Genomic DNA, 24,275 nt, shown 5'->3' on the forward strand with positions numbered 1-24,275 from the left:
GAAGAAGATGGGGAAGAATACAACCCAGAGCACGATGCATCATCTTCAGATGAAGAAGAAATCCCCCAAGCTGAAAAAGAGACATTTTTGTCAAAGAACAGCAGAATAACATGGTCCTTGTCACCATATGACGACCAGGGCAGGATGGTAGCACAACATGTCATAAGGATGACCCCAGGGCCCACAAGACATGCAGTCAACATGTCATAAGGATGACCCCAGGGCCCACAAGACATGCAGTTGCCCAGGACATCGCCTCAACATTCTACATGTTTATCACACGAGCCAATTAGAGTTGATTGATTTATGTTCTCCACGTTTTTGTTTTGGATCTATTATCTTATTTCATTCATATTTTTTGATGTTGTTTATACACCTTGTGGGTGAGGGCAATGGTTCAAAAATGAGACTAGTATTTTGTAGTTGAAATCCTCATTGTATGGTATACAAGTGTATATCTCTATGTTGCCAAAAAAGTTCAAGACTGTTATTGTTTCCCTTCAATACAATGCATTCAAAACTACTTTCTGCACATTTCTGCTACTTTCTTAGTCTATACAAGTGCTCTCTTGCTAAAATAAAAATTATGTTTACACCTATGCAGTACCTTTAGCAATAATAATAATAAAAATAAACCTCTACTTTACTAAAGAAAACAATTATGACAGGTGTGTTGTAATAAAAACGAGTGGTGTCCACTGATTAAATGCAGTCTTTCTGCATTGTGAAGAGGGAAAACCCAGATATTCACAAAATGTGTGAATAACAGGTTGTATCTTCATGCAAAATAGATTTGGAGTTTAAAATTCAGTGAAGATGCATTATTTTAAGGGTTTAGTGAAGGCGGGTCATTTTTTACCCTTAGGACAAGGGGAGTATACAGAATGTTAAGACTACACACGGGTTAAGTCCAGACCTGTTGGCTTGAGGACAGCGCCTATAAAAGATAGGACAATACCATGGAAATGACAGAGGATCCTTGAGTCAAAGCCATTATCAAAATCTCAATGCTCTCACTTCAAATCAGGCCTTTAGCCTAATCAATGGCGGTGCATTAAGGAAGGTACAAACCAGTATGAAGTGAACTGGCTGCTGATCTCTGTCTAAAATGTCACAGAGTACCTGGTGTGTATCATAGACTTATGGTACACCAGCCAAGCATTTGCATTACGGTATCCATATAAGAACAGCCTCAGGATGTGTGACACCATTGTGGGGAATACTGCCTGCCTGCTATATCCGCAGCATCATCAGCACAGCAACGCTTGAGGCTTGAGGCATGTGTTCGAGTGTATGTCCTATTAAGAGACGTGCGTCAAAGGAAGCGTATGCATTCAGGGAAGTGGTTCATGGACTGTTGATTTTCTTCCTCGGGATAGGTGGGTCCCCCACGGGACAGTTGAGCTAATGTAGGCTAATGCGATGAGGTTGTAAGTAAGAAGAACATTTCCCAGGACATATACATATCTGATATTGGCAGAAAGCTTAAATTGTTGTTAATCTAACTGCACTGTCCAATTTACAGTAGCTATTACAGTGAAATAATACCATGTTATTGTTTGAGGAGAGTGCACAGTTATGAACTTGAAAAGTTATTAATAAACCAATTAGGCATATTCGGGCAGTCTTGACACAACATTTTGAACAGAAATGCAATAGTTCAATGGATCAGTCTAAAACTTTGCACATCCACTGCTGCCATCTAGTGGCCAAAATCTAAATTAAAACGGGCTGCATAATACATTATGGCCTTTCTCTTGCATTTCAAAGACGATGGTACAAAAAAATAAAAAATGTTGTTTGTTTTTTTGTTTGTATTTTCTTTTACCAGATCAAATGTGTTATATTCTCCTACATTAATTTCACATTTCCACAAACTTCCTTTCAAACTTCCTTTCTGTTTCCTTTCAAATGGTATCGACAATTTGCACATCTTTGCTTCAATGCCTGAGCTACAGGCAGTTAGATTTGGGTATGTCATTTTAGGTGAAAATTTAAAGTAAAGGGCGGATCCTTATGAGGTTGAAGATGTCGACTTCCTTCATCCAGGACACACTGCTTTTCAAACCAAACACACTCCTGAAAACTGCCATCTTCAACAAATGTATGAACTTTTCAATCCCACTTGGCTGCACTCGGACCACAATTAACTTTCTGTTAATTGCCTTAACTGGCCCAGATTTGACTGCTATCTGGGACATAGTCCACATCCTAAAAGCTAGTGATTTCCAGGTAATGAACAGCCTGTAAAATAGTCTTTTAGTTCCAATGTTCTTCTATAAGTCTCCTACTGTACATGCAGCCGTGTACTTAATGATTTGTTATTCTATAGATGAGCTCACATATGGCTTGCCTGGCACATCACTTGAGCACGCTATTACCTATAATTTCCCTCACTCAGCTGAAGTTGGCCCTTCTCTCGCAGCTCCCATCCAAGCGCAGCAGTCGATGATTGATTACATAAAAAAATAGCCCTCGCAATTCCCACAATTCCTTTCATGTCCAAAATGGCATTGACGTCTTGATTTATGTCAGGAAGTGTCCGTGTTGAGTTAGTGTAGTGTAGGTAGTGTAGTGTCTTGTCCTCGACAAACGTAATGTCCTTCAGGGGTAGCTACTATAGTTTTTTGGTCAGATGAGTGTCTTGTAATAGATGTGTTCTTTGTGTGTGTTCTTATGAGAATGTTCCAGTGGTTAGTGCTTTGGAAGCTCCCTTCTGTGGCTACTTTTTCTACATGGGAGACTGAAACTAAGCGACCGACAGTCGCAATATGGGCTCTTCAGATGGTCCATTAATGAACAGAGTCGGTGCTCTCTCACAGAGTGCAATGTAAGGGTTACTCTGGAGACTTTAATACATTGGGAAGGAATTACAGGTCCATTAGCAGTAAGTAATCATGCCTTTTCTAGCCTGGAGCCCTTGTATTAGTACCATTGATGCACAGTCCATCAGTACGCTAGTAGCATGGATGGGCGCTAGACTATATCCAACAGGTCACCTTTCTCTCCTTGTATTCCTGACAGTCCTGGTGACAGAAGTTAGGAGTTGATTCCCTTAGCTCTGTCTCTTCGCATATTACTCCTTCCAGATCCTCTGTTCTGCTCTCTTTCTCTCGTTCTCCTTTCAAGGCCTCCAACAAAGGTAAATGTAATAACACCGGAAAATGTGCACATTTTTCTATTTGTAATAACATTTCAAAGTTTTTATGTAATAAACCTGGTAAATGTAATAACTTGCCAGTAAATGTTGAACTGTAAGCTTATTAATCAATGTTTTTATGTACTACTTCCCTCAATTTGATGCACATACCACCACCCACTGACAATTATGACACAAACAAACTCATGCACATCATACAGGAATACTCATACATAGAGACACTCACCAGCACACATTGAAATGTACACATTCACAGTCATGCACACACACACACACACACACACACACACACACACACACACACACACACACACACACACACACACACACACACACACACACACACACACACACACACACACACACACACACAAAAAATACCTGAATGAGTCTGTAGGCCATCATTTTAAACATATAATCTGCAATCGTTACCTGCAAACAATAATGAGTCATTTGGACATCCTGGGACGTCACGTAATGGTCGCCTGGAGGTTTTGTGAAGGTCCCAGTTTGATTGAATCTCCCCTTTCCACAGTGGGGTGACATTAGCTTTAACCCAAACGGTTCAGACGCTACAGACAGAAGTTGGCACGTCGACGGTACCGACTTCACATGGTCGTAGAGCTAAACAGAGAACACCATGGTGTCCGTGAGAGTCTCCCCTTTCCATAACACTGGCAGATGTGGTGGATTGAGACAAATCCAATGCAAACCTGATATCTCTAGCTTAAACTGAGGATATTTATGGGGATTTTTTTGTTGTGTCACTTCAATTCACTCTAGGGAGGTTGACCTCTGTCTGGTGAGCTCTGTGTAATACTTTGAATAAAGTTGTGACATATAAGGCGGCAGGTGGCCAAGGATAGGGAGAGAGACTTTTATTGTGGTTTAATTCAACATCTGGGAACTCTTTTGGACTGTGTCGTTCATCACCCTGGGAAGATTATTACCTTATTTTGTTATTTGTGGGGATGGTTGTGAACGGGGATCAACAGAGCCCCAGGCCCAATGTTTGAGAATCTAAAAGTAACAGTGTGATAATGGTTTTCTGTCTCATCCCCATTGGGTAGTGAGATGAGGTGGGCATGCTGTTACTGTTGACTTCCTTTCTGCGTTCTCTTCAGTAATCACTTCCATTCACATGTCCTCATTTCTGCTTGCTTGCCCCCCTCTATCCTTTATTGGCAGGTTAATACCTCCATGGTGATCCCTTTTCATGAAGATAATATGTTGACCTCTGCTGTAATATTTCCATATTTTCCTTTTATTGCATTTTTATCTTACCTGTGGCGAGCCAACTAGCTGACAAAATCCCAGTTACATGTACAGGCCATGTACAAGCTCTCCCATTGCCATGAAATCAGTGTGATTTACAATACGTTTCTCTATGGCATTAGGAGTTACAGGATAGAGGGAAAGGTGTGACAGTGCTTGGCTTCTCTGGTGTGATGTTACCTCGGTGAATGTTCCTGTGCGGTCCAGTTGTTGGAGTTCCTCTGTACAACTGTGTCACTGTACCTGAGGGGGCAGGGAGGTGGGAAGAAGGAGGGAGGAACATAGGAGCAAGGAGAGTGGACCTGTCTTTGTGGAGAGGGAGAGAGGGAGAGGGGGAGAGAGGGAGGAGCTCCCAAGCAAAAGAGAATCACATACATACATGTTTGTCAAAGCTGAGAGAGTTAGAGGGAGAGAGAAAGAGAAAAGGGGGAATGCTGCCTGAAATTACCAAAGAAAATGACTCAACTGGTGCGGTGATCATACCTCCTTCGGAAACGATGCTATCGACAGCATGGTCCAGGCTCCATCTCTCTACACATCGTAATTATCTTACTTCTTTGTAGACACTTACTTTCAGTGCTGTTTAGACCATGGCTTCCACAGGATGGTTTATGGTGGTTCTAGTGGGCTTTTGGAGTCAGTTAAGCCCTAGTTGGGGAGCTAATAACAGGCTTGGCAGATACCGCTACCAGCGCAGGAACTGCTTCACCTGTTTTTATGGATACAGTGGCTACAACACGGGACACACGCATGGTGCAGGTGAGTGAGAAGTATGTGCTGTGTGCACAGTGCTCTACCATAGTAGCGACTTTGACGGGGGTGGGGGCCATAAACAATTTGAAGTCATCATGAGGGGCAGCAGCGGCTTGAGGGTCTGCGTACCCACATACATACCCACAGATGCAGTCAGAGCCGGCCCTAGCCTTTTGGGAACCCTAAGCGAATACATTCTACTCATTTTGCCATGGGGAGGGGGAAAAACTGCTATTTGAACTCTCAACTGGAAGACTGGAAGAAATATATAGAATAATTGTGGCTTAAGCCTACAAAGTTTCCCTTCCCTGATATAGTATATCAGTCCTGGCAGTACTGTATGATGATAGACAATGTCACTTGCATCTTCTGGAATGCAAGAGAACCCCTAGTCTGAGAGATTCTGAATCATGGCGTCTGTGTGTTGACATCTGACATATCACCAAATTATCAGTGTGGGCTTCAGCTTCCGTCCCTCTCCTCGCGCCTACCTGGGCTCGAACCAGGGACCCTCTGCACACATCAACAACAGAAACCTTCGAAGCATCTTTACATTGCAGAGCAAGGGGAACAGCTACTTCAAGGTCTCAGAGCAAGTGACGTCACCAATTGAAACGCTGTTAACGCGCACACCTCTAACTAGCTAGCCATTTCACATCGGTTACACTCACCCCCCTTTTGACCTCCCCCTTTTCTGCAGCTACCAGTGATCCGGGTCAACAGCATCAATGTAACAGTATAGCTTCCGTCCCTCTCTTCGCCCCAAACCAGGGACCCTCTGCACACATCGACAACAGCCACCCTTGAAGCATCGTTACCCATCACCCCACAAAAGCCACGGCCCTTGCTGAGCAAGGGGAACAACTACTTCAAGGTCTCAGAGCGAGTGACGTTACCGATTGAAACACTGTTAGAGCGCACCCCGCTAACTAGCTAGCCATTTCACATCGGTTACACTTGTCTGTGTGAGAGTTAGAAATACAATGCAGCTTTATTGTCCCACATGAGGCTATGAACCTACATTAGTGGCTTAACCTACGTTACCTTTAATGGTAAAATTGTAATGGTGTGAGTGAACTTGTGTAAAATTCATTGAAAGCAGGTAAGGATCAGGAGACAATACTGCTCCTGCAGTTAAGGGGTATACCCTGGAAGATGTTTAATAGCCTCTCACTTGTCAGAGATACAGGGAGGATCTATATGTGGAGAGAGAGAGCATTTGAACATGTCGAAAGCAATGGCAAAATGTGTAGAATTGCAGGAAATTGGCTTTAAAACATCACATTTGTCTCTCAGCCACATGGCAAAATGTGTAAAAGAGCAGGAATTAAGCTTTACATTTGCAAAATTATCTCAGCCTCATAACAAAATGTGTAAAATAGCATCATAAAACTGCAAAATAATTTTCTCTTCCCATGGCAAAATGTGTTAAAATGCAGGAAGTTAGCTAAATTATTCTCTCAGCCTCATCACAAAATGCGAAGAATAGCATGAGATTAACAATAAAACAGCACGTTTCTCTCTGCCCCATGGCAAAATGTGTTAAAATGCAGCTATTTGGGGCCCCAAATGCGGTAGTCCGACCCTGGAGAGAGATAGAGATGGATTAATAACTTAAATCATATGACAGCGGTAGGCGATTTTTGTCGGAGTGGATGGTCGGGAGCTGGAACATACAGTAGATATAATCATTTACACTGTCACACCCTGACCTTAGAGAGTCATTTTATTTCTCTATTTGGTGAGGTCAGGGTGTGATGTGGGGTGGACATTCTATGTTTTGTATTTCTTTGGTTTTGGCCGAGTGTGGTTCCCAATCAGAGGCAGCTGTCTATCGTTGTCTCTGATCGGGAATCATACTAAGGTAGCCTGTTTTCCCACCTATGTTGTGGGATCTTGTTTTTTGTTAGCTCTGTGAAGCCGGCAGAACGTGACGTTCGTTATTCCTTTTGGTGTTTTTGTTTGGTGTCCTGAGCATTAAAGATCATGAACACTTCTACGCTGCACCTTGGTCTACTTCTTAAGACAAACGTTACATGTACACTGCAAATTGACCATAACTGAGCCCAAAAAGGAAATTATATTTGAAAATAACAATAGTTTTCATACCTTGATAACGTTGAGACATGATCACATAGGGGAATAGTTGGTGAACAGATTTCGTAAATTAAATGCATGTTTTGGTGAATTCCTGGTCATTTGTCTTTTTTAAATTTCTTCTTTTTTTTTTTACAAACATTTTCCAAATTCCAGTGTGTCGGTGCCCTAACCCAACTGTAGATGGTGTATCCTGCGTCAGAATCAGGAGAGGGTGAGATGTCTATACAAAACATTAGGAACACCTGCGCTTTCAATGACGTAGACTGACCAAGGGAATCCATGTGGAAGCTATGATTCCGTATTGATCTAATATGTTAAATCCACATCAATCAGTTTAGATGAAGGGGAGGAGACAGGTTAAAGAAGGATTTTTAAGCCTTGAGACATGGATTCTGTGGGTGTCATTCAGAGGGTAAATGGGCAAGACAAAAGTTTGAAGTGCCTTTGAACGGGGAATTGTAGCAGGAACACCGGTTTGAGTGTGTCAAGAACTGCAATGCTGCTGGGTTTTTCACACTCAACAGTTTTCCGTGTGTATCAAGAATGGTCCACCACCCAAATGACATCCAGCCAACTTGACACAACTGTGGGAAGCATTGGAGTCAACATGGGCCAGCATGCCTGTGAAACGCTTTTGACACCTTGTAGTCCATGTCCCGACGAATTCAGGCTGTTCTGAGGGCAAAAGGGGGTGCAATGTTTTGTACACTCTGTATGTCTTAGGGTGTTTTCACATATAGTCCTCTTTAAAAGAACCCATCTCAGTCCTCTTTAAAGTGAACTCTGGGATAAAAAAGGCAAACGAACTCAGTTCTCTTTGTTTTCACTCTGCCCTTGCATTTGCATTTGAACTCTTTTGCCAGTTCACTTCAACTATTTTGTGGTCTGAATCCTCTTCGTATTCACATTGCTATGCTTATAAAGAAACCAATATATTTTGTCAACATTCACTCAATGCATTCTGGGTTTAAACTCTCATATATTTAAGTGGGAGAACTTGCACAATTGGTGGCTGAATAAATACTTTTTTGCCCCACTGTATATCGACATAACCTGAAAGGCCACTCAGCAAGGAAGAAGCCACTGCTCCAAAACCACCATAAAAAAGCCAAAGTACGGTTTGCAACTGCACAAAGATCGTACTTTTTGGAGAAATGAAGCACGGTTGGCAGCATCATGTTGTGGGGTGCTTTGCTGCAGGAGGGACTGGTGCACTTCACAAAATAGATGGCTTCATGAGGAGGGAAAATTATGTGGTTATATTGAAGCAAAATCTCAAGACATCAGTCAGGAAGTTAAAGCTTGGTCGCAAATGGGTCTTCCAAATGGACATGGACCCCAAGCATACTTCCAAAGTTGCGGCAAAATGGCTTTAAAAAATGACTTATTCAAATCAAGTCCAATTTTATTTGTCACATACACATGGTTAACAGATGTTAATGCGAGTGTAGCAAAATGCTTGTGCTTGTAGTTCTGACCATGCAGTAATATCTAACAAGTAATCTAACAATTTCACAACAACTACCTTATACACACACAAGTGCAAAGGAATGAATAAGAACATGTACATAAACATATATATGGATGAGCAATGGCCGAACGGCATAGGAAAGATGCAATATATGGTATAGAGTACAATATGTACATATGAGATGAGTAGTGTAGGGTATGTAAACATTATATAAAGTGGCATAGTTTAAAGTGACTAGTGATACATTTTTTACATCCAATTTTTTATTTTTAAAGTGGCTAGAGATTTGAGTCAGTATGTTGGCAGCAGGCACTCAATGTTAGTGATGGCTGTTTAACAGTCTGATGGCCTTGAGATAGAAGCTATTTTTCAGTCTCTCGGTCCCAGCTTTGATGCACCTGTACTGACCTCGCCTTCTGGATGATAGCGGGGTGAACAGGCAGTGGCTTGGGTGGTTGTTGTCCTTGATGATGTTTTTTCTCACAGCTTATGAAGCTCTCTTATCCTATAGATGAAATTATCGCAAACAAGTAATCTTGAACTAAAAAAATATGCATCCTTGATGCACATCATCTTCTCTCTTTTGTGGCACCAATGTGAGCATTTATGGCAGGGGAACAGGTGTTGCAGTAGTCAGGTGTGTTGTTTAGGAATGATGACAAGCGAACCTGGGGAGCTTTGTTTTCACATTGCCCTAAAAAAAAAAGAACTTGACCTCCTTTCGAAATTATCTCAGTTCAGTTCGGTTCTCTTTGGGGGCTCTTTGAGGGGTCTAAGTTCCTTTGGAGTGTTCACACTGCCCCCAAAATTAAGCAAACCAAATTGGCTGAAAGGGACTAAGTGTGAAAACACCCTTCGACTAGATATTAGAGTTATAGACTACCTGGCATATTCAATCTGCAAATGTAGCAGTTTCTTGGTTGTTTCTTTGACTTGGTGAATTCCTGTGATCCTCCTGATTTATGACAGTTGGAGTCTAGTTGCTTTTTGAATGCGTCTTAACATTGTCCAGTAAGAGTATGGCAAGCACAAGGAGATCCTGGCACCACACACACCCATGCATGGACACACACAAGAACTCACTCACACATGCACACACATTCATGTGTGCACACACACGCCCGCAATCACGCACACGCCAATGCTACTTCCCAAAACCAAGGTTCGGCTGCACTCCATACCTCTAATCCTGAAAAATGTTGTGATATTGGACCACAGCGGACCACAGTCTTGTAACCCCCACAGGTTGCCAAACTGCGTACTTGATCTGAGCCATGTGTGTTCCATCTCTGGTCGTGGTTCCAGTTCCAAACACGTTGATGCTGGCTGTGAGTGTGGGAGAGACCCCAGGGCAGCTGTTTAGGACATTACAACGGAGTTGTGTTGTGCTAGTCAGTGTGAATTTCATGGCTGTTGGTGAGAGGTCAGTGACTTGAGGCCAGATATACACTGAATGACTGTGATGTCAGGGAGGGATGTTGGCCACAGCAGCAGAGGCCAGTGGCTCCAATCCATATCAATAATCCTCTCATGTCGAGAACAACATTCAGGGATTGTTGTATGGTAAACAGCTAGGCTGCAGTTGCTCTTCCTCTCTGTCTTTTCTTCTGTCAAATGTGCCTCACGTCATCTATTGATTGAGAGACGATCAAGTCTATCAGTGCAGTCGTTGCCCCCTGTAGCATGAGCGAACTGTTCATGCCTCTTGTCTGACTGCTCCACTTACCCATTGCTAGCTATAGCCTGACATGAGGAACCACTGCACTCATTGGGAGTCTGGGCTGTATCACCACTTGTGCTGCACAGAAGTTAACACACTTGAATAAATCAACACAGTATGTAGAAATGTTGAAACTGTTAATTGCTGTTCTCAAAACAATGTCCAGTACAGGCTAGAACATTACAAGGCAAGAAGATACCGGTAGCTTCCATCTTTGTAGGCTAACTTTCCTTGCTAGCTTACAGCTGAAGCCAACATCAATTCACTTCCCCAGTACTATGTTTGTGATAATATGTAAACCACAATGCTAAATATGCTGATTTGTCAGCAAAAAACATTATTCATCTCTCCCATCTCTCTACACCTTGATTTACCCAGTTTATCAATAGAAATGTACCATTCAAATGAATGATTACCATTATGCAGTTATCTTGTATATAAAAAAAGTTTATTTAATGCATACAATCAAAAATACAAAATTTCCAATATAATGATATTGAACTCAAAGGATATGTCTGGATCAAGTGCCATTCTGTTACTTTGGCCAAAATGTCTGCTTTTGTTGACGTGGTATCATTTTGGTATCAAGTATCGTGATGGTATTGTGATACTAAACCTGGTATCGGTATCAAAGTCCTGGTATCGTGGCCTCTCTCCCTCTCCTTCTACCTCTCTCTCTCTACCTACCTCTCTCTCTACCTACCTCTCTCTCTACCTACCTCTCTCTCTACCTACCTCTCTCTATACCTCTCTCTCTACTAGAGGTCGACCGATTATGTTTTTTCAACGCTGATACAGATACCGATTATTGGAGGACCAAAAAAGCAGATACTGATTAATCGGACGATTTTTTAAATGTATTTGAAATAATGACAATTACAACAATACTGAATGAACACTTATTTTAACTTAATATAATACACCAATAAAATAAATTTACCCTCAAATAAATAATGAAAAATGTTCAATTTGGTTTAAATATTGCAAAAACAAAGTGTTGGAGAAGAAAGTAAAAGTGCAATATGTGCAATGTAAGAAAGCTAACGTTTAAGTTACTTGCTCAGAACATGAGAACATATGAAAGCTGGTGGTTCCTTTCAACATGTGTCTTCAATATTCCCAGGTAAGAAGTTTTAGGTTGTAGTTATTATAGGAATTATAGGACTATTTCCCTCTATACCATTTGTATTTCATTAACCTTTGACTATTGGATGTTCTTATGGGCACTTTAGTATTGCCAGTGTAACACTATAGCTTCCATCCCTCTCCTCGCTCCTCCCTGGGCTTGAACCAGGAACACAACGACAACAGCCACCCTCGAAGCAGCGTTACCCATGCAGAGCAAGGGGAACAACCATTCCAAGTCTCAGAGCGAGTGACGTTTGAAACGCTATTAGCTTGCACCCCGCTAACTAGCTAGACATTTCACATTGGTTACACCAGCCTCATCTCAGGGGGTTGATATGCTTGAAGTCATAAACAGCGCAATGCTTGACGCACAACGAAGTGCTGCTGGCAAAATGCACGAAAGTGCTGTTTGAATGAATGCTTATGAGCCTGCTGCTGCCTACCACCGCTCAGTCAGATACTTGTATGCTTGTATGCTCAGTCAGATTATATGCAACGCAGGACACGCTAGATAAACTAGTAATATCTTCAACCATGTGTAGTTAACTAGTGATTATGATTGATTGATTGTTTTTTATAAGATAAGTTTAATTCTAGCTAGCAACTTACCTTGGCTTACTGCATTCTTGTAACAGGCAGTCTCCTTGTGGAGTGCTACGAGAGGCAGGTGGTTAGAGCGTTGAATTAGTTAACTGTAATGTTGCAAGATTGGATCCCCCGAGCTGACAAGGTGAAAATCTGTCATTCTGACCCTGAACGAGGCAGTTAACCCACCGTTCCTAGGCCGTCATTGAAAATAAGAATGTGTTCTTGACTGACTTGCCTAGTTAAATAAAGATTTAATAAAGGCGTAAAAAAAAAAAAAGATTTCCGATTGTTATGACTTGAAATCAGCCCTAATTAAACGTCCATTCGGATTAATCGGTCGACCTCTACTCTCCACCTCTCTCTCTACCTCTCTATGCACAACTGACCCCCAGGTATGTGCACCAGCTACATTTCCTAGCTCGTCTATATCCAGAATGCTGCAGCACCAGAGCAAATGCTTTAACCCCTACTCCATGCTAAGCTGTTGCATACATTTGGCTTTACCAATAACAATTGGTTGCTGACTGGGAATGTGCTGTATTGTCATACCAGATCATGTCCCACTTTTACTCGCAGTGGTGTAATCATGCTCTAATGATTCTGTGTGAAACAGTGCTGCTGTTTATGTCCTCGCTGACCGTGTGTGTGAGTGACACAAATGCACGCAAACACACACACACACACACACACACACACACACACACACACACACACACACACACACACACACACACACACACACACACACACACACACACACACACACACACACACACACACACACACACACACACACACACACACACACACACAAGGGGCATTAATTTAGCCTCCCGTCAGCGCTCCGGGCCACAGCTATTAAAATTCTTTGCCGATCACTTGGGGAGGTGGTCTTCGTTAGCCTGTAGAGTTTGCATGTGCTCGATTGGTACACTGTTTGGGAGGCACACTTTTGTATACACTGTAAATATTTAGGGGAGAAGGAGGTTGGTTGTCACACATTTTGCTCTCGTGTGTATTTCACAGCACCAGTCAATCTGACTTTTCAATACTAGAATAAAGAACAAGGTCTTGGGTTGAAATGGGGATGATTTTTATCCTCGTATCTTATTCCAACGTGAAGTTATAAGCCATCAAACACACTCTGTCCACTTGTAACAACCAGCGCCTTCGCGTGGTTGGTTGTCACACAGTATGGGGTTGGCTGTCACAATGTTTGCTAGTAGCTCATAGCAAACATAGTCTTAGAAATAGCCACTCCTTTCTTTGGTCTGTTGATATTCCGAACAAAATTCTAAATTTTATGCTGTGAGAATATCATTTGTAGGGTGTATACATGTGTTTGCATACTTGTGGGTGTGTGTGACAGAAATTAAGGGGGTACCCAAACATTTATGCAGCATTGAAGGTCACCAAGGACACAGTGGCCTCCTTCATTCTTAAATGGAAGAAGTTTGGAACCACCAAGACGCTTCCGAGAGCTGGCTGCCCGGCCAAACTGAGCAATCGAGTGAGAAGGGCCTTGGTCAAGGAGGTGACCAAGAACCCGATGGTCAGTCTGACAGAGCTCCAAGGTTCCTCTGTGGAGATGGGAGAACCTTCCAGAAGAACAACCATCTCTGCAGCACTACACCAATCTGACCTTTATGTTACAGTGGCCAGATGGAAGACACTCCTCAGTAAAATGCACATGACAGTACACTTGGAGTTTGCCAAAAGACACCTAAAGACTCTCAGACCATGAGAAACAAGATTCTCTGGTCTGATGAAACCATGATTGAACTCTTTGGCCTGAATGCCAAGTGTCACGTCTGGAGGAAACCTGGCGCCATCCCTACAGTGAAGCATGGTGGTGGCAGCATCATGCTATGGGGATGTTTTTCAACGACAGCGACTGGGAGACTAGTCAGGACTGAGGGAAAGAGTAACGGAGTAAAGTACAGAGATATCCTTGATGAAAACCTGCTCCAGAGCGCTCAGGACCTCAGACTTGGGCGAAGGCAATGCAGAAGTGGCTTCAGGGCAAGTCTCTGAATGTCCTTGAGTGGCCCAGCCAGAGCCCGGACTAGAACCCAATCGAACATCTCTGGAGAGACCTGAAAATAGCTGTGCAGCGACTCTCCCCATCCAACCAACAGAGCTTGAGAGGATCTGCAGAGAAGAATGGGAGAAACTCCCCAAATACAGGAGTGCCAAGCTTTTAGCATCATACCCAAGAAGACTCGAGGCTGTAATCGCTGCCAAAGGTACTTCAACAAATTACTGAGTAAAGGGTCTGAATACTTTTGTAAATGTGATATTTTTGTTTCTAAAATAAAATGTCTAAAAATACATTTATTTCTCTGTCAATATGGGGTATTGTGTGTAGATTGATAAGGGGGAAAAACTATTTAATCCACTTTAGAATAAGGCTGTAATGTAACAAAATGTGGAAAAAGTCAAGGGGTCTAAATACTTTCCGAATGCACAGTTTGTACTGTATGCAGTGTAGTATGTCCTTTAATTCACTGAAAAAGGCTAGTATACACTGAATGTAGAAAACTTCAGGAATACCTTCCTACTATTGATTCACACACCCTTTTGCCCTCAGAACAGCCTCAATTCGTCGGAGCATGGACACCACAAGGTGTCGAATGCTTCCCACAGTTGTGTCAAGTTGGCTGGATGTCCTTTGGGTGGTGTACCATTCTTGATACACACGGGAAACTGTTGAGCCTGAAAAACCCAGCAATGTTGCAGTTCTTGACACACTCAAAACTCTGAATGGCACACATACACAATGCATGTCTCAAGTGTCTCAAGGCTTAAAAATCCTTCTTTATTAACATGTCTCCTCACCTTCATCAACACTGACTGAAGTGTATTTAACAGATGACATGAATAAGGGATCATAGCTTTCACCTGGATTCACCTCAACAGTGTTTGTCGTGGAAAGAGCAGGTGTTCCTAATGTTTATGTACTCAGTGTATGTTCTGCACAGGCACAGATAAACATACTTATATGGAAATGGCCTGTTGGCTGTTGTTCCTTGTTTTCCTGCTTTAAATCAAATTAAATCCAATTTGATTTGTCTCATACAGATGGTTAGCAGATGTTAATGCGAGTGTAGCAAAATGCGTGTGCTTCTAGTTCCGATAATGCAGTAATAACCAACGAGTAATCTAACCTAACAATTCCACAACTACTACCTTATACACACAAGTGTAAAGGGATAAAGAATATGTACATAAAGATATATGAATGAGTGATGGTACAGAACGGCATTGGCAAGATGCAGCAGATGGTATAGAGTACAGTATATATATTTTTTACCTTTATTTAACTTCTTAAGGATGATGCAGAATACAGTTCCCATGCAGGAACATCACTCAGCGGAATTTCAGAGCGCCACCTATAGTTTTTGATAAAACTCAAACTTTCATTAAAACACACATTCAAGGTAGTGAATTAAAGCGACACTCGTTGTGAATCTATCCACCAAGTCAGATTTGTAAAATGCTTTTCGGCGAAAGCATGATAAGCTATTATCTGATAGCATGTACCCCCAAAATACTGCAACGTCACCTAACACGACAGATTTTGCGGTAGCCGGCGCTACCCAAAACGCAGAAATAAAATATAAAACATTCATTACCTTTGACGAGCTTCTTTCTTGGCACTCCTAGATGTCCCATAAACATCACTATTGGGTCTTCTTTTCGATTAAATCGGTCCATATATAGCCTAGATATCGATCTATGAAGACTGTGTAATCAAGGAAAAAACTGAGTTTGATAACGCAACGTCATTTTTTTTTTATTAAAAAAGTCGATGATAAACTTTCACAAAACACTTCGAAATACTTTTGTAATGCAACTTTAGGTATTAGTAAACGTTAATAATCTATCAAAATGATCACGGGGCGATGTATATTCAATAGCTCCACGTCCTGATATCGTGTCCAAATATTCCTCAACCAAAACATCCGGTCGGAGCCCGGAAAAAATGCGCTGCCTTGTGTCGGTTTGACCAAGAAACAAATCCGAGACAAATGAGAAGACTGTTGACATCGTGTGGAAGCTGTAGGTACTGCAACCTCGGCCCCGTTTAATGTGGTTCACGTTTAACAATTGGTTGAAGTGGCGCATGGATATATTTTCCCATTTTCAGTGATCAGATTTTCCTGCACTTTTCGATGAAACGCACGTTCTGTTATAGTCACAGCCGTGATTTAACCAGTTTTATAAACATCTGAGTGTTTTCTATCCACACATACTAATCATATGCATATACTATATTCCTGGCATGAGTAGCAGGGCGCTGAAATGTTGCGCGATTTTTAACAAAAAGCTGCGAAAATTCACATGAGCCCTAACATTAACTAGGCAAGTCAGTTAAGAACAAATTCTTATTTTCAATGACTGCCTAGGAACAGTGGGTTAACTGCCTGTTCAGGGTCAGAACGACAGATTTGTACCTTGTCAGCTCGGGGATTTGAACTTGCAACCTTCCGGTTACTAGCCCAATGCTCTAACCACTAGGCTACCCTGCCTACAGTATATACATATACATATGAGATGAGTAATGTAGGGTATGTAAAAATTATATTAAGTGGCATTGTTTAAAGTGGCTAGTGATATATTTTTTACATCAATTTCCATGATTAAAGTGGCTGGAGTTGAGTCAGTATGTTGGCAGCAGCCACTCAATGTTAGTGATGGCTGTTTAACAGTCTGATGGCCTTGAGATAGAAGTTGTTTTTCAGTCTCTCGGTCCCTGCTTTGATGCACCTGTACTGACCTCACCTTCTGGATGATAGAGGGGTGAACAGGCAGTGGCTCGGGTGGTTGTTGTCCTTGATGATCTTTATGCCCTTCCTGTGACATCGGGTGGTGTAGGTGTCCTGGAGGGCAGGTAGTTTGCCCCCGGTGATGTGTTGTGCAGACCTCACCACCCTCTGGAGAGCCTTACGGTTGTGGGCGGAGCAGATGCCGTACCAGACGGTGATACAGCCTGACAGGATGCTCTCGATTGTGTATCTGTAGAAGTTTGTGAGTGCTTTTGGTGACAAGCCAAATTTCTTCAGCCTCCTGCGCCATCTTCACAATGCTGTCTGTGTGGGTGGACCAGTTTGTCCGTGATGTGTACGCCGAGGAACTTGATACTACCCTCTCCACTACTGTCCCGTCGATGTGGATAGGGGGGGTGCTCCCTCTGCTGTTTCCTGAAGTCCACAATCGTCTCCTTTGTTTTGTTGACGTTGAGTGTGAGGTTATTTTCCTGACACCACACTCCGAAGGCCCTCACCTCCTCCCTGTAGGCCGTCTCGTCATTGTTGCTAATCAAGCCTACCACTGTAGTGTCGTCCACAAACTTGATGATTGAGTTGGAGGCGTGCATGGCCACGCAGTCGTGGGTGAACAGGGAGTACAGGAGAGGAGTTTGGAGGGTACTATGGTGTAAAATTCTGAGCTGTAGTCGATGAACAGCATTCTCACATAGGTATTCCTTTTGTCCAGATGGGTTAGGGCAGTGTGCAGTGTGGTTGCGATTGCGTCGTCTGTGGACCTATTGGGGCGGTAAGCATATTGGAGTGGGTCTAGGGTGTCAGGCAGGGTGGAAGTGATATGATCCTTGACTAGTCTCTCACAGCACTTCATGATGACGGAAGTGAGTGCTACGGGGCAGTAGTTGTTTAGCTCAGTTACCTTAGCTTTCTTGGGAACAGGAACAACGGTGGCCCTCTTGAAGCATGTTGGAACAGCAGACTGGGATAAGGATTGATTGAATATGTCCGTAATCACACCAGCCAGCTGGTCTGCGCATGCTCTGAGGATGAAGCGGGAATGCCGTCTGGGCCTGCAGCCTTGTGAGCGTTAACACGTTTAAATGTTTTACTCACGTCGGCTGCAGTGAAGGAGAGCCCGCAGGTTTCGGTAGCGGGCCGTGTCAGTGGCACTGTATTGTCCTCAAAGCGAGCAAAAAGGTTACTTAGTCTGTCTGGGAGCAAGACATCCTGGTCCCATACGGGGCTGGTTTTCTTTTTGTAATCCGTGATTGACTGTAGACCCTGCCACATACCTCTTGTGTCTGAGCCGTTGAATTGCGACTCTACTTTGTCTCTATACTGACACTTAGCTTGTTTGATTGCCTTGCGGAGGGAATAGCTACCCTGTTTGTATTCGGTCATGTTTCCGGTCACCTTGCCCTGGTTAAAAGCAGTGGTTCACGTTTTCAGTTTCGCGCGAATCCTGCCATCAATCCACAGTTTCTGGTTTGGGAATGTTTTAATCGTTGCTGTGGGTATAACATCGCCGATGCACTTTCTAATGAACTCGCTCACCAAATCAGCGTATTCATCAATGTTGTTGTTGGACGCAATGCAGAACATATCCCAATCCACGTGATCAAAGCAGTCTTGAAGTGTGGAATCAGATTGGTCGGACCAGCGTTGAACAGACCTGAGCGCAGGAGCTTCTTGTTTTAGTCTCTGTCTTTAGGCTGGAAGCAACAGAATGGAGTCGTGGTCAGCTTTTCCGAAAGGAAGGCAGGGGAGGGCCTTATATGCATCGCGAAAGTTAGAATAACAATGATCCAGGGTTTTACCAGCCCTGGTAGCACAATCGATATGCTGATATAATTTAGGGAGTCTTGTTTTCAGATTAGCCTTGTTAAAATCCCCAGCTACAATGAATGCAGCCTCAGGACATGTGGTTTCCAGTTTACATAGAGTCAATGAAAGTTCGTTCAGGGCCATCGATGTGTCTGCTTGTTGGGGAATATATATGGCTGTGATTATAATCGAAGAGAATTACCTTGGTAGATAATGCGGTCGACATTTGACTGTGAGGACTTGAGTTCCTGTATGTTGTTATGATCACACCACGTCTCGTTAACCATAAGGCATACCCCCCCCCCCTCCCCCCCGCCCCTCTTCTTACCAGAAAGATGCTTGTTTCTGTCAGCGCGATGGGTGAAGAAACCAGCTGGCTGCACCGACTCCGTTAGCGTCTCTCGGTGAAGCAAAGAACGTTACAGTCTCTGATGTCTCTGGAATGCTACCCTTGCTCGGATTTCATCAACCTTGTTGTCAAGAGACTGGACATTGGCGAGTAGTATGCTAGGGAGTGGCGCGCGTGTGCCCGTCTCCGGAGCCTGACCAGAAGACCGCTTCGTTTGCACCTTTTTCGGCGTCGTTGTTTTGGGTCGCCGGCTGGGATCCGATCCATTGTCCTGGGTGGAAGGCAAAACACAGGATCCGCTTCGGGACAGTCATATTCCTAGTCGTATTGATGGTGAGTTGACGTTGCTCTTATATTCAGTAGTTCCTCCCGACTGTATGTTATGAAACCTAAGATGACCTGGGGTACCAATGTATGAAATAACACGTAAATAAAACAAAATACTGCATAGTTTCCTAGGAACGCGAAGCGAGGCGGCCATCTCTGTCGGCGCCGGAAGTTAAAAGGGATTTATTATTAGAAATGGTGATGTCCGAGCGTGTGTGCCTGCGAGTGAACTTGTGCTGAGCGCGTGTATGTGCACACGCCAGTGTGTAAAGTCTGCGTGGCATGTTTCATGAATCTCCATTTTCCATCAGTGTTGATGTGGCTTTGGGTTTGATCTTCCTGTTGGCTGCGTCTTCTAAAAACCTGTCACGTCTTGCATATGCTAGCAGCTTAATAAAATTACTCTTAGCCATATGATTGATAACATGTGGAAACAGCTATCATCTCTCAAATTGAAATGAGTACTGACCACTTTGTTGTGGAGGCTTAACATTCATGACCCGTGAACAGCCATTTTGTCTGCCAACGTTTCTTTTGAGATTCATCTTCATGTTTCACCCTGTAATTATCTAGAGGATATAAGGTTATGGAGCTGACGCTTAGAGCAGATTTAGTTCAGTTGTAATGTGAAGAAAAGTTCATGCTGTTACCCTCCCCTCCCTTATTTTTTAGTCTCTCAATTGTTTTGTTTGGTAAAAAGGAACTCATGCCTTTGTCGATTGGGGGAGAAAAACATATAGCATGTCAAAGTGCCTACCGCAAGACAATGATTGAAAAAAAATATTTAAAAAATAAAAGATTGACAACCCAGATATCTTGCCGGCAGAATGTAAATGGGGTTGTCAGCGCAATGTGAAATAAATTAGTAGTGCCTACTGTATATCAGCTCAGACGCCCCATCAGCACAAGGCTGCTCGCCATCAGAGTACGGTGGGCCTCAGGGGTCAGACATAGTTATTTATCTCCTGGAGTAGAATAGGCAGAACTTTAATCATCATCACAATAGTCCTGAATGCAAGTAAGACTTCGGATGAGCCCTTTTATCATCATGGGCTGCCTCAGAGAGTGTGCCAGACTGTCTGTTGAGCTGTCTGGACACGCTTGTCTTTGTCCCTCAGAGGGAGACTGACGTTTAATCAAAGCTGCACTCTAGTGCCCCTATTGACTGTACTCTTATACCCTACATTACCCTCCTCTACCTTACATCACCCAAATGGGGTTGTCTGGCACTGTGTGAAAATGGCCTTATGGTTGAGCATGGAAGAATCATGACGTTGTGTTTTTTCTTATTATCCATAATTGGATTCTATATGTATAACAGTTATGTGTGTCAGTCAACTTGAAATATGAGTGTTTCACTTTGAGTAACTCCTTGTTTGGCTCCTGAAGGTTAAAGCAATGAAACTAAGGTCCCTGACCATTCATTTCTCACCCTCTTTGTGTTATTTATCTGCTTTCATCTCTTGCCGTTCCACTAATTAATCCAGACATATCTTTGTTTTTATTTGGATTCTCTCTCTATCCAATTAGTCTCAAGGCCCTTCAGCAGTAAATTGTCCCTTGACTGTGAAAAGTAGCAAGATGTTCAAATCCTTATACATTAACATGCTGTAAATGGGTCTCTGAGCTCCACATTTTGGGCAGAACTATTACACGCTCCTGGCCATGTGAAACAGATAACGTCTGGCACTAAGAGTCTCTTGGCTGCAAGGCTTTCTTGGAGGAAAGTGATTAAATGCCGTAGCAATGACCCCCCAGCTGGTGTTCTGTATGGGGAAACAAATGGCTGTAAATACAATCTGAGGATGAAAGAGACAGCTTCGTGAATAAATACATTTATTTTTGAAAGTTTCCATTGTCTGTTAATGGACTTTCGAGTAATTTCAACTGACAGCCTTGACTTCACCCAGACACATCGCGTGGATTACTTGGCCAAATTCTACATGTAATGCACATATTCTCTCATGTGTACATTTGTTTGCATTGGCTGGCAGCAATGTTTTTGTTGGATTTGATATTTGTCCAAATGTTCAAATATATACTGAGCAAAAATATAAACGCAACATGTAAAGTGTTGGTACCATGTTTCATGAGCTGAAATAAAAGATCACAGAAATGTTCCACACGCACAAAAAGAGAATTTCTCTCAAATTTTATGCACAAATTAGTTTACTTCCCTGTTAGCATTTCTCCTTTGCCAAGATAATCCATCCACCTGACAGGTGTGGCATATCAATAAGCTGATAAAACAGCATGATCCTTACACAAGTGCACCATGTGCTGGTGACAATAAAATGCCACCTCTAAAATGTGCAGTTTCGTCACACAACACAATGCATCAGATGTCTCAAGTTTTGAGAGAGCGTGCAATTGGCATGCTGACTGCAAAGAATTGAATGTTAATTTCTCTACCATAAGCCACCCCCAACTCCAGATAATTTAGCAGTACTTCCAACCGTCCTCACATCCGCAGACACGTGTAACCACACCAGCCCAGGACCTTCACATCCAGATTTTTCACCTGTGGGATCATCTGAGACCAACCACATGGACAGTTGATGAAACTGAGGAATATGTATTTCTGTAATAAAGCCCTTTTCTTGGGAAAAACTCATTCTGATTGGTTGAGCCTGGCTCCACAGTGGGTGGACCTGGCTCCCCAGTGGGTAGACTTACGCCCTAACCAGCCCACCCATGGCTGCGTCCCTGCCCAGTTATCTGAAATCCAGAGATTAGTGCTTAATGAATGTATTTCAATTGATTGATTTCCTTATATGAACTGTAACTCAGTAAAATCATTGAAATTGTTCCATGTTGCGTTTATATTTTTGTTCCGTATAGATTGATACATAGATTGAACTTTGCTGTAACTCCAAATCCCTTATGGTACCAAGATAAATCCAGTAAACATAATTTGGCTGATCACTTCAGGCATTTACTGCTTATCACACTGCCCAGTTTTAATGGCAACTGGGCCACTCTCCACTCCTGGGCCTCTTGAGGCCCGAAGCCAGACCTTTCCTTCCGGCTTTAGTAACGTCCTCTGAAGTCTCTTTCAGGCCTTGCCCCCAAGTGGACCCTAATATAGCTCCAGAACAGAAGACAGAGGACATCAGAGGACATCCAAAGGTCTTTGTTTCAAAAGCCAAATAACTCCTCATAGCCTATCTCTCATTCTGACATTCGTCTTGTTTTGGCGGTCTCTGGTTTTGTTGAAGTTGGAAGTAGGGGATGTCTGCGTCACAGATGGTTTCTCATAGGCTTGAAAGGCGAGCCGTGTGACCACAGTGCCTTGAAATGATAACAGTAAACCGTGTCGTGGAATGCTACTGGACTTGACATTGTGGAACGATGGCTGTATTTCAAAGAAACTAAGGAAACCATGTTTGTTCTCCATAAATCTTGAATGGAGAATAAGCTCTCGTCTTATTAAGAAAATGTCACTTCATTGCTTTGGAGTCAGCAACTCTCTTCATAGTGACATACTGTATTTGTTATGACTGCTTTTTTCTGCTATATGTATCTTGTGCATTGTATGGATGTGGCTCCTTAGAATAACAAATGTGTAGCTTATAGAGCTAAATCTACTCTGCAGGAAACTATTACGTTTTTGATAGCTGCAGGTTTGTGCTGAGTATGTATTTTCCCTATGGTAGTGCTCTTTGAAGCAGTGATATCCAGAAGAGAATGTCTTCAAACTGGCCCCTGAAGGACACTTAATGTCATAGGAGCCTCTGGATCAAGTTTGAATAGAGGCACAGAGAACCCTTATGAAAAAAGATTGCAGTCAGAGTGCAGTATAACTGCAGTACACGGGAATACAACTGCAGTTAGTGAGTGAATTATAACCACAGTATGCTACAAATACTGCATCCAAAATAACAATTTTCTTACTGCAGTAATTTAGCAGTGTAACTGTAGTTAAAGTGAAGTATAACTGCAGTTCAACTGCAGTACACTGCAGATATTCTGCAATTACTGCGTCCAAAATACCACAATCAGTTACTGCACTTTAACTATTTTTGTAAGGGAATCATTGACCTCTGACAGATAAAACGGGTTGTTATGGAGAGGAACTGGATGATGTTTACTGCCTTTGAGGAAGCTTGCATGGGGCCATATGTTAATTTTCCAGTGTCATTCCTAATCCAGGTGTAAGGTTCATTTTTGTTGTAATAAATGGGGTAGATATACTCCATTTTAGCATTGATTGCACTGATCTGTCTCGTATCTCGCAAAGACTAATGGGATGGATCAAACGGCTACAATGTGCTGTCTAACATTAGATAATATTACCTAGGTGACATCGTCTGCTGAACCCCATTTCTGCCTCAAAGCTGTCTGAATTAATCATGGAGCTAGCATAAATCATGCTGGGACTGTATGTCGACTACTTCAGTGTAATTTAAGCAAGCCTTTCATGTCAATAAAGATAGAGCTAGAAAGCTAACTAGCTATGTCAGTAAGCTAGCTAAGAAGTTAGCTAAGCAGCTGATCAAGTCACAGCACTGGAGACCGACTTCCTTGCACAGAATTTGTGCAAACTATTTGCAAACTATTAAATCACTGTCACAATGTGTTTAATCATTCAGTATAAACGCAACATGCAACAATTTCAAAGCTTTTACTGAGTTACAGGAAATCAGCCAATTTAAATCAATTCATTAGGCCATAATCTATGGATTTCACATGACTGGGGATACAGTTATGCATCTGTTGGTCACAGATACCTTTAAAAAAAAGTAGGGGTGTGACCACCAATTTGCCTCATGCAGTGCTACACATCTTCTTCGCATAGAGTTGATTAGGCT

The 24,275-nt window shown here is 42.6% G+C and overlaps 1 protein-coding gene across 3 annotated transcripts in view; it reads left to right on the forward strand.

Annotated features, from left to right (window-relative positions):
- Window positions 1-4,783: 4,783 nt before the first annotated feature.
- LOC118361071 (multiple epidermal growth factor-like domains protein 6) overlaps window positions 4,784-24,275 on the forward strand; it is an 86,620-nt gene continuing 67,128 nt past the window's right edge. For all 3 annotated transcript variants that reach the window (XR_008083424.1, XR_008083425.1, XM_052482839.1), the window contains exon 1: window positions 4,784-5,194. Coding sequence is in view for 1 of the 3 variants with exons in the window: in XM_052482839.1 (XP_052338799.1) it covers window positions 5,026-5,194 (169 nt within the window). In the remaining 2 variants the exon portion in view is untranslated. The remainder of the gene's footprint in view (window positions 5,195-24,275) is intronic.

Source organism: Oncorhynchus keta, chromosome 28, assembly GCF_023373465.1.
Source record: "Oncorhynchus keta strain PuntledgeMale-10-30-2019 chromosome 28, Oket_V2, whole genome shotgun sequence".
Taxonomy (NCBI): domain Eukaryota; kingdom Metazoa; phylum Chordata; class Actinopteri; order Salmoniformes; family Salmonidae; genus Oncorhynchus; species Oncorhynchus keta.